Source organism: Brassica napus, chromosome C7, assembly GCF_020379485.1.
Source record: "Brassica napus cultivar Da-Ae chromosome C7, Da-Ae, whole genome shotgun sequence".
NCBI lineage: Eukaryota > Viridiplantae > Streptophyta > Magnoliopsida > Brassicales > Brassicaceae > Brassica > Brassica napus.
The window spans coordinates 10,040,205-10,052,515 of record NC_063450.1 but is presented as its reverse complement, the minus strand read 5'-3'; the positions used below and the strand labels follow the sequence as shown (position 1 = coordinate 10,052,515).

The 12,311-nt window shown below is 29.7% G+C and overlaps 1 protein-coding gene across 1 annotated transcript; it reads left to right on the top strand.

Moving 5' to 3' along the window:
• The first annotated feature begins 1,437 nt into the window (after positions 1-1,437).
• BNAA07G04000D lies at positions 1,438-5,763 on the top strand. Its single transcript, XM_013891125.3, has one exon. It carries the CDS (start codon positions 2,380-2,382, stop codon positions 2,572-2,574), a length of 195 nt encoding a protein of 64 aa, XP_013746579.1. The 5' UTR covers positions 1,438-2,379; the 3' UTR covers positions 2,575-5,763.
• Positions 5,764-12,311: the final 6,548 nt, after the last annotated feature.

Genomic DNA, 12,311 nt, shown 5'->3' with positions numbered 1-12,311 from the left:
AGAGAGTAGAACCAGATATGAAGCTTATGCCTTTCAACGAACCAGATCTACAAATAAATGGGTAGGTGCTACCACCAAAGACCTGGGATAAGAGATCTAAGAGGAGGAATAGAAAGGAGAAGAAGAAAATGACACTAGGGTTCCTTACCTCACCAGTCACCAGATCTAGAAAGAAGACAGAGAGAGATCTGGACATAGAATTGGATCGGTTCATCAGGGATCTCCAACGGCTTGGCTCCAGCCTTCAGCAAACGGCGAACAGCAAGGAGAGAGAGAGAGAGAGAGAGACGCAAGCGAGAGAGAAGAGAAAAGAGAAACCTTAGCGGCTAGGGTTTTCAGATCTCTCTGGAACTCTGCAGGGCTTCGCTCTGATTTCTAAATGGAAGAGAAGAGAAGGGGATGACTTCTATTTATAAGAAAATGAGGTAAAAACCCTAGGGTTTACTACGCAGGCCAGAAATAAAAGAGAAAGACTTGATGGGCTTTGGTCCAAATCAAGTTAATTAATAAGAAAACAAAACCATTCCAGTTTAGGAGAACCGGGATGCGACAAAAAGTTTGAATAAATTTGGTATATCAAAATGAAATAGACTCAAAACTAGTTTTTATTTCTAGGAAAATATCTTTTGAAAATATCTATTGGGTAACTAAATTGTTTTGGAAAAAACTAAACCAATTCAATAATTTAGTTCTTTAACGAAGTCAATGCTTTACAATTTTCTCTAAAAAACAGAAAACGCGCAGGACGCCATGGTTTCTTTGATTATTTAATTAATATTGTTACTAGGGGTATTCCGCGCTACGCGCCGGGTTCGGATCTTTTAGTTCAATTTGTTTCATTTTCATTTGTTAGTTGTTAGTCCGATTAATCGTCATAGAATTATTAGTTCTCGAGAGTCCTGACCTAATAATGGATTTTGTGAGTGCATGTTAAGGGATCTCAAGCTTGGAATCCTTAGCTTTCGAAGTCATGTCAATGTATTTTTGACTCCTGGTGAATGAAAATGTTAAAAATTTTTAGTAACGTGGGTGATGCATTTTATTGGTTTATTGTTAGTACGTAGAGGGGGTTTGTTTTTATTTTATTTTTTAAGTTTATTGGTTTATGCCAAAAGGAAAGTTGATAGTAGGAGTTAGTACATGAGAGAGTAATAATGAATTTCAAAAGTATAGCAAACAATAATTTTTTTAAAAAATAATAAATGTAAATTCAGATTTGTTAAACAATGACATTTTTTATTAGTCGGATTCTGTCGGATTGGTTATTTTATTAGTCGGATTCTGTGGAGGTTATAATCAGACTGTACCAGTTTGAGAATATTTTGAAGCAAACGACAGAGATGAAAATGAAAATGAAACATCTCTTCTATCCTTTCTATTACATGTTTAAGTTCTGAGCTCTTCTTGCCCTTTCACGATTCACTTATTAAAGCTGCATAAAATTCCATAACATAGTATAAGTCATATGACTACATAATGTATATACATGTGCTACATCTACGTATAGTTGGTCTCCCAAGAAAATACAAAATGGGCTGGTTGGATTAACTGATACAAAAACCAATTATGTTTTCATGGTGTTATAGAATAATATAAACATAGGGGTATAACTGAAAATCCAGGTAGATTAAGGAAAACATATAAAAAACAATAATTAAAAAAGACAATAATCAAAGCATAAAGTCGAGACCTTTGCAAGGTCAGCCTTTGCTCAATTTTGCTTGGAGAGCAAAACACAAAGCTTGAAGCTTTCACTTTTGACGGCTACAGAGGGAGAAAGATAAATTTGTTTTCTTTTCTCCTTTTGGTTCATCTGGGGATCACGAAGGAAGTCATAACTCCACACCATTTTTGAAGGTGAGACTTTTGCTAGTCTCGTTGATCTTGCTTCTCTTTTTCATTATCCAATGGAAATCTCGCTTCTTTCTTAGCAATAAAGGGTTCCTCTTCTCCCATTTGCGTTGTCAGTTTTATGAGTCACGACAACGACTGTCTTCGGGATCCGATCCAAGCAGCTAACATTTGGTGATCCATTCAAGAGGCTTTGAGAAGAAATCATTTTAGGCCCAATTAATTGTGATAGCCCAACGTTTTTTAAGTCAAGAAAGTAACCCATTTGCAAATCGATTTTTTCACTCGTTGAAGTTGTGTTTTTTGGTGGGACACATGGCTTAAAATGCCCTGTGCATACTGAGGACGTGGAGGAAGGAGGAGAGAAACAAGTCTGTTTTATTGTATAAGATTTTAAGTAGTTAAACAACAATTTTGTGTTTATACACGCATATACTTCACATGGCATGCATGTGTTGAGATATAAAGACGAAGGCAAAGGAGTAAGAATTTGAAGGTATAGAGAAAGAGAGAGAAGAGAGAGGATCAATGCTGATAAAGAGAATAGAGCTTTGTATCGAAATTGTGAAGAGAACAATGGATTGCGTGGTGGTGGTAGCTGAAGCCGCGAGAGACTTCTTTAGCCAAGCTCCTCAGGCTCCGCCGGCTCTCCTCCGCCATGGCCCCTATTATCACTCCATCTCCTTTCAGCCTTCCGCTTACATGATTGGCTATCTTCCCTGAGATTGTAGCTCTTTGTAATATTTCTGTAAATAGCAAATTAATGTAAATTCTTCTTTTCCAAGATGATTTTTTTTTTGATAAAGGATTTATCCAAGATGTATTTTTTTTTCCAAGATGTATTATACGGATCTAAACCTGGTCGGTGGTGTTGCAGCAGCTTTGACACAAACCACAAAGCTACATATCCAAGTTATCTTGTATACTACGTTGTTATAATTAATCACGTCTCTTATTTCACCTCAGTTTCCGAATTGTTTTTGTATGTGGGTTTAATTTGCTTTGTGTTGTGGTTTTCCTCTTTGACTTTGTTTTCTGGTTTCTAATATTAGAATTCGATGTGGAACTAAAAATAAACGTAAGAACTAAATGTAAATATTGATATGAAATGGGATGATTATCTATCATATGCCATTTCATGAAACTACATTGGCCTCTCCAAAGGAGTTATCTTCATCATTATAACACATTTCTTTGGATTTTGAAGTTTTCGTCTTCATCTTTTTCCGTTGTAAATAACTATAATCAAGACCCAATTAAAAAAATAGTTATAAGAGAGTTATAAACATATGCTAGTATATAAAAATACAATACAAGAAACCAGTGTTTTTAAAACCAGACCGGCTAGCGAACCGGAAATTTTTTGAGTCATGGGTCATTGTGGTTTAACCGGGTATGAACAGAGTTCGATCGGGTTTACTAAGATTAAACTAAATTTAATGATATTTTATAAATAATATGCATATTCTTTTAAAAAATAGATCATATCAAATAAAATATTTAAATAGCCATAATGTGTAGAAAAACTTAAAAATAACAATTAAAATCTAAAATCAATATGAAAAACACATTTAAACTTTATTCGCAGATCTTATCACACTCTAAATCTTCATCACCTTTTAAAAGAAAATTATAAATACACATTAGGTAAAAATTATATTTTGAAATACAAATTTCACAAACATGAAATAAAATTTAAACAAAGTGAAAACTAGACAAAAACAATATCTTGACGTGAATATTAAACTTTGTGGATCTTATAATTTATGAGTTGTAGAAACGAAAAAAGAAAAAGACGAAAGACAATACTTTATTGATATTTAATAAATCTTATTTTTACTTAAAAGGAAGAAAATTAATTGTTTCATAAATAAAATTTTGGTTTATATACAAACCGGGGTTTGGCCGGTTCATTGGGTCGCCGGTTTTCGGGTTTTTGACGGTTGGATAGTGTTTTTAAATGGTTTGATTTTAGTTGGGTTTTAGTATTAACCCAAACCGAATTATTTTTGGTTCATGGTTCAACCCGGTCCGACCACCGGTTCGGTCTGGGTTTAAAAACACTGCAAGAAACTTAACATAAAGTCTTCGATTTTTTCTCTTTCTCTTATTCCTTTATTTAGAATTCATAACATATTTTACTACCTCCAGTATTTATAATACGTTATCAGAGGGGAGAAAATTACTGTAAAATATATATGAAAGTTCTCAAACCTTCCCTATATCAAGTATGTACGCCAATATGGACTACCTGTTTTGGAGAAAGAATACTATTAGGAAGCCAGAAGATGATAGAAACCCTTATCCCTGAATAATCTAGTATATTTGGAAGGCAAGGAATGATAAGCTATTCAGGAGTATAGATAGGATCCCATTGGAATTAGTCAGATATGCAGAGAGTGAGTGTGAGGCCTGGTATAACGCAAAAAGATTCTATACCTATTCCTCCACAGGCACCAATTGTTGGAGAAACACAAGCCTTAAGCTTGGATAATATTTGTTTAGTGGATGGTTCATGGACCTCCATAGGTCAATTCAGCGGCATTGGATGGGTTTGGAAGGATAGCACGGGAAAGATCCAACTTATGGGGACATAGAACTTAAGGAGGCGTGAGACAGCATTACAGTCGGAACTGGAAGCGCTAAAATGGGCAATGGAGAGCATGCTTCAGCATTCAACTTGTTAAAGATTTGAGACAGATTGCAAGGACCTGATTGCAATGATAAAGGACCCCCAAGCATGAACTTCTCAACTGAACTGGAGGTCATTCAAATTCTTCAGATGTGTTATTCGGACTTCAAGATCAGCTACTTGCCAAGAACGCAGAATGAAATTGCTGATTCTCTAGCTAGGAATGCTCGTTCTTTTCATTGATCTCTTTGCTTTATCGGTTGTTCTATTCCGGTCTTGTTATCCAGACCACCTCAAGTTTGAGTAATAGAATAGCTGTTTGTTGCAAAAAAAAAGATGAATGCAAAATTGAACAAAATAAAAAATAAAATTTCATTTTGAGGAATTAAAAAAAATAAAAAGATATGAATTTTTGTTCATTTTGTTCCTCATCAAAATTACAGAGGGAAACTTTTCTTTATAAATTCATTTTTCTATAAAGAATTTAGAAGAAAAAAGCGAGACTCACCTCTTAATAATTTGACTAAAAATTTAACCTACCTGGTATAAATTTTGAGGAACAAATAATTTACCATAATTTTTTCTTTCGACTTGGTCACCAATTAGAGTCATTATAGTTTGAAATTGATGAAAATATATGTATAAATCATTTAATCTAATTCAGAATTGTTTAAGGATTCATGAATCTCAGAACCATTAATAAACTCTTTAGAAAGTATTTGTAAAAGTCACTGCTTTTATATATTTATTAAATTTTGGTTATACACAGTCAAATATCTAAAGAAGAACAAAAAACACGTTACATCCCCAACAATGATCTAATTTATAGGTAGAATAAAATGTGATATAAGACGATATCCAAAAAAATCGTCTAAAAGTTAAATTCCCGTGCGAGCTCAAAGTCTCTACACAATGATCAAAGGGCAAGTTTCTGCACTTTTTTGTTGATAACTCGGGAGTATCCGACAGGTCGAGTTCGAACCGACTAGTTCCACGAGGCATGTCTACCGGCGTTCAATAGACTTGGTTGCTCGTAATAGGAGTTAGAGATACATGTTGCTGGCCATATATATTTAGTGTCATCTTACTAGACTTCGCCTACCACTAAACTATCCATGTGTGGTTCACTTTTTATCAAGCCAAACAAGTCTAAATTTATTAAGAACATGTTATTTGCCATAAATCTCCTCCTTGCAGGTTAAAACTATTTAGATCCACCATCCATCGTACCAAAAAGAAATTGAGATCCAAGAACATCCATCACACTAGAATTACACGCATCCGTATTTGTTTTACTAAAACATGCATCAGTTTTTAGCAAGAGGCTTTAAGTAGACAAGAGAAAATTAAAGCCTCTTAAGCCATGATTAACCATGGTCTCTTAACTGGAGTTCTTAGCTTCGGCTAAGAGACGGTTTTTAGCTTTTAATTAAGAAAAGCTAAGAACCGTCTCTTAAATAACAGATATAAGAGACATTTATTAGCCGAAAAATGTAAAAAAAAAATTGTCAAATCATGAGTTAAGAACCCCAAGTAAGAGACATGGGTTAATCATACTCTTATGTGCATCGGTTTTTAGCATGATGCTTTTAAGTTCTGGGCGAATCTCCCATCGTTTTTTTCTTCCAAAAATGCTTTTTTGACCAAAAATCAAAGAAGAAAAAAATGATTAAAACCTGTTTCATTAAATAAATAATTATGTTGATGAGAAAAAGAGATAAATAATAATTATACTCATATTTTATAGATATGTAAATATAAATATAAAATTTAAATAAAAATAAAATAAATTATTTTTATTTTTAAAAAATAAAATTTATTCAATTTGAATTTTTTTGACATTTTCCTTTTCTTTTTGAAATTTTCAATTTTTGAATTTTTTCTTTGATTTTTTTTTTATTATTTTAAATCTTACTATATATATATTTTAATCATAAACCTCCAAACTTCACCTTCTCAAATTTAAACCTTAAGTTTATATTAGTTAGTTCTAAAGATATAAATGTCTTTTTCAATTTAATGAAATTTATTTTGGTTTTTTTTGACTATTATGTGATGTATCTGTGATAAAAACTTTTCTAAAACTCTGATTTGATATTTCTCTTAAGCTTTTGGAGTCTACCAGTTCACCATCAAAATCATCTCAAAAGTTGAAACTTAATTAATTGATTAGCAAAAGAAAAGTTGAAACTTGCGTTCCATAAAATATTCTATATCATGATGTGTTTTACACATTAGATTAGCTTGTGGTTTTACCTAGAACCGATTTGTACCAGATAATTTATAAATTTTAGTTTTCTACATATACATATTTGACTTTCTTTATCATATATATATATATATATATATTTTTTTTTTTTTTTTTAGAATTAACAGAAATTATATGAACCTTTTTATCTCGATGATATTGGTTTGCGGACTCGTTTCTGTCAACCTCAGAATATATATGTTTTTTTATTTATTTTAAGATTATTATTTTTTTGTCAACATTTATTTTAAGATTTCACTATTAACAAACTTATATTTCTTTTTTTTTGGAATTCACTTACTCTTTCTTCTATTTCCACTTCTTACCTTCCCTGAAATATTATACCGGTAGGTAAACCATTTACCCTTGACACCGACGAAAGATGACTTTACATCCAAACGTGTACGCAAAACCACAAGTCAACGAAAATATTGAAAACAATTTTTATAGATTAATAATACAAAAGTTTTTCAAAAGAAAAAAGATTAATAATACAATTAAAGAACGTCCAAAGCCAAAAACTTTGGAAGCAACACTCTATAACAAAAAAAATATAACTAATCTCATGTGGATTGGTCATTTTGGTTTAATTTTGAACCGTATAGATATTTATCTGCTGCCTAAATAAGATCCAGTAGTATAATGAAAAAAAAATCGATAAATGACTAATACGGAATTTATATAACTAAAAAATTTATGTCTAAAATTAAAAGGGTTTATAAAGACTAGTATCAGAGGCGCAACCGGTTTCGTATCAGATTGCCTATGTTTCAGATCCCTTATATATTAATTGAGGAACATTTGAAAAGATGTAACCTCAATTTTGTATTAATTAAAAGAGGCCCCAATGCATAGGTGGCACTCAATTAGGTAGTCAATTACATTCAATTGAAAAATAAGTAGGTCCACATTCGATTTTTATATGTTGTTAGATACATAAGTTGGTCAAACTATATTATATAATGATATGATATGATATTTTCTTTCCTTAAATAAAACCTACGGAATTACCATAAATGACTAATATATATATGACAATTAATGAGTTTAATAATAAAGATTTGATAACAATGTATATCTCCTCCATCATTTTTTGTTTAATTTTATATTATTAAAATAAATTAAACAATCAAATTAGCTATAAAAATAAAATTTAGATTTTTTCGTATATGTTATATTTTGAATTTTTAAAAACGACAATAAATGACTAAAACTATTAAAATTATTATGTTAAAAATTAATGATCAATGGATTTAACATTTTTATTATAAGAAGATACACATGATTTTAAAACCATATGAGTAAAAAATATCATTTAGTAATAAAATAAATATATATATATATATATATATATATTAAACACTATATACCATAAGATTACATAAATATTTTAATATTAAAACTTTCAATGAATTTTCAAGAACATTTATAAATTATAAATTTATTAAAGATTTCAGATTGAAAATTTTGTTATCGATGATTTAAATATTTTGTTATAAAACGATATGAACGATCATAGAACTGTATGATTATAAATTCTTATTTAATAAATAACTATACAAAATATACTATTCCTAGAAAAATAGTTTGGTTCATCTTAACTTATATTACACTTTTTATTAAACTAACTATCGAATTGATAAATAACGTACCAAAAAATATTTTGCACTTTCCTTAAATAAAAGCTACGAAATTACCTAATATGATTAACGTATATGTGAAAATTAATTATAATGAATAATAAATATTTGATAACAATTTTTGTATCTTAGTTCTTTTTTTAATTTTATATTATTAAAATATATTTAAAAATCACATTAAATATATAATAAAAACATTTATAATTTTTCTTATATGTTATATTATGAATTTTTCAAAACGTCTATAAATTATTAGAAATTTGAATATCCCCACTCTGAAAATTTTGTGATCAATAGATTATTTTTTTTGTCATAATAAGTTACAAATGATCATAAAATTGTATTAATATGAACTTTTATTTAATATTATAAGAATATACACATTATTTTAAAACCATATGAGTAAAAAATATCATTTAATAATAAAACATATATATTTATATATATATATAGATTATACTATATACCATAAGATTACATAAATATTTTAATATTAAAACTTTCAATGAATTTTCAAAAACATTTATAAATTATAAACTTATTAAAGATTTCACATTGAAATTTTTGTTATCGATTATTTAAATATTCAGTTATAAAATGATATGAATGATCATAGAACTGTATGATTATAAATTCTCATTTAATAAATGACTATATAAAATATACTATTCTTAGAAAAATAGGTTGGTCCATCTTGACTTACATTATATTTTTTATTAAACTAACTATCTAATTGATAAATAATCTACCAAAAATTTTTTTGCACTTTCCTTAATTAGAAGCTACGAAATTACCTAATATGATTAACGTATATATGAAAATTAATTATTATGAATAATAAATATTTGATAACAATTTTTGTGTCTTAGTTCTTTTTTTTAATTTATATTATTGAAATATATTAAAAAATCACATTAAATATATAATAAAAACATTTATATTTTTTCTTATATGTTATATTTGAATTTTTCAAAATGTCTATATATTATTAGAAATTTGAATATTCCCACTCTGGAAATTTTGTGATCAATAGATTATTTTTTTGTTATAATAAGTTACAAATGATCATAAAATATAACGCATATGAATTTTTATTTAATAAATATTCAAACTAAATAATATATATATATAAACACTAATGATTTAAAGCAACAAGATGGGCTGATCAATTTAGTCGTCCAGTTGAAATCTTTCAAAAGTATGTGAAAGACTAAAGTCAAAGTAAATATTGATTTAGAATAGTAGTTATATTTTACTAACCTAATACCGAAAAAAACCGAACCGAACCGAAACTAACCCGATATCCGGGTTGAACACCCGTAATCCAAATGAAGCCAAACTATTGTTTCATTCTCCAAAATATAATAAAAATAATAACTTAATCCCGCGCAAGGCGCGGATCTTATCCTAGTAATATATTAATAGCACATGAGATCTTTTATGGTTTACTGATAAATCTTTTCTATAATAATTATATCTAATCTACTAAAACCAAAAGACAAAATAATATTTGCATATTTTTATGTCGATTCTAACAGATTTTCATTCTTTTCAGACTAACTGTAACCAGTTAATTTATTGTTTTCATTTAAGTATTTTATTACATTCTTACATTCATTTTTCAGTCTTCTAAACTATTCTGTTAATTGTATTTATCACAATAATTTAATGTCATTTATTTTACATATTAACCGTAGTAATTTCATGTGTTTAAATGAAATTATTTTATTAGTGATAAAAATCCAAACCGGTTAACAAAATTATTTTTATTTGTTTACATAATCAGTTAGACATTGACATTCAAGTATATGTTCGGGTATAAATCAATTTTATGGATATTGGATTTTAAAATTAAATTATGTTTGGACATTATAAATTTTCGGATAGGATTTGATTTGGATTCTTCCAAGTCCAGATAAGTTTATATGAACTTAAAATATTTAAATAACTTATATGTTTAAAAATGTCAATAAATAATTTATTAAAAAAAGTGAAAATCTGAATGCATGAAATTGCGGATCAAACTCTAGTAAATATTAAAACATATATGAGTAAAGTTTATAATAGTATAGAATGGTCTTTCTCATTCAAAATCTCTCTAGAAAAACGAGATTCTCGCATGTATAGATAACGTAGATAATTATATGTATTACATCAATTCAGAACAAATATACTTATTGATGATAAATCTGAAGCTACGTTGTTCTACAAAGGTGTCTTCGTCAAATAGATGATTTATTTCCATACTTTTCATATTTTTGCATAAAGCTTTCCTATTATCAAATAATCAGAACAAGAACAAGGTTCTCCGCTGGCCACCCATACTGCCTTAAATGATAAAAATACGTAGTTGCTGCGAGTCTCGTGGAACTAGTCAGTGATAAACCATAGATTTTACCCATTATTAGATATGGTATATAGGTATTTTAAGATATATTTACTACGATATATAATCTATTTAGAGTAATTACAGGTTCAGATACTTACTTGAGGAAAATTATGTATTTGGAGCAATTTAGAGACTTTTTGAGAGCTTTGCTGGAAACAGAGAAGAAGTCGATTATTGTATCAGAATATCGACCGACGATTACCAAGCACAATCGATCGATGAAAGACTCATTTCATCGATCGATGGCGAAGCCACCCGCGAGTTAATGACAAATTAGAAGATTGCAAGTTTCACAAAAGTTCCAATCTCTGGCCGCCTATTAGGCTATATTATTAGGTTTTTGTATCATTTTAGAGGCAGACTTGCCTAGAAACCTTTTAGACCTAGTTTGGAGAGAAGCAACACACCACCATTGGAGGAAGAGTGAGCTTAGGATTGGAGAGATAGATATGAACTACAAAACAGAGAAGATGTTGAACTCCCTTGCTTTCATTATTCTGTTGTTTACTCTTGTTATTCATTTTATTTAAGTATTATTCAGACCATCGTAACCATGTGCTTTATGAATGTGTCTGAGTAGTCTTACTGTTAGATTTATGTTTCTCATGAGGTTGATATATGTACTGTTAACTTAAACTATTGCTAGGGTGTTTAAAATATAGTTATTCATCTAGTTGTTCTTAAAGCTAAGTCTAGCATTGATCACCCTTTAACTTAGATCTTAGGATTAATTGAGAACGAGCCATTGCTTGACTCAATACCTGAAACTAAACTAGTATGATCTAACTAACTAGATACACACGAGATTTGGTCTAGTAAGTTAGAGAACACAATCAAATCTGCTTGTAAAGCTTTCTGGAAGAAGCATCCATCGACGCAACGATAATTCTGTTGATCGATATTTTGAAACGTGTATCGATCGATGTTCTTTACGAATCATCGATCGACACTTTCTCGTGATTAAAATACGAAAGTTGAAATCCGAGATCCAGATTAGATAATCTTATTGATTTTACCTAAGTTTGAGTTCGAGAACAATTAATATTAATAAACCCCTAAAAACCCAAATTAAGTTGTTTACTTATCATACCTAAGAATATACCTGAATCTAGATATTTCCCCAACGGTTAACAACCTCAAATCAAACCAATCGAGCAACTGCCTTGCTCACCATTTCATTTACTGCTTAAAACCTATTAATCTAGCTTTATTTCGAAGACTATAAATCTACTGTGTAATCCTAGAGTCTCTGTGGATTCAATCCCTAAGTACTATATCTGAACCTTTTATTTGAGAGAGTAATTCACTCCTTAGGGTAATTTTAGTGATATCAAATTTGCCGTTGCCGGAGACCCTTTCTTATTACCATTAGATTAAGTTTAGAATTTAGTCTAGATCAAATTTGGCGCCGTCAGCGTCGCCTGCAACACCTTGCATCCTGAACATGATTCTCTCGCAGACGAAAGTTTAAGTCGAGAGGTGCACGCAGTCGAAAGAAGTTTAAAAGATAGACCTTGGTATGCTGACATAGTAAACTATCTAGCTACCGAC

Coding starts and splice junctions, on each gene's coding strand:
- BNAA07G04000D (XM_013891125.3), top strand. CDS start 2,380: ATGCTGATAAAGAGAATAGAGCTTTGTATCGAAATTGTGAAGAGAACA.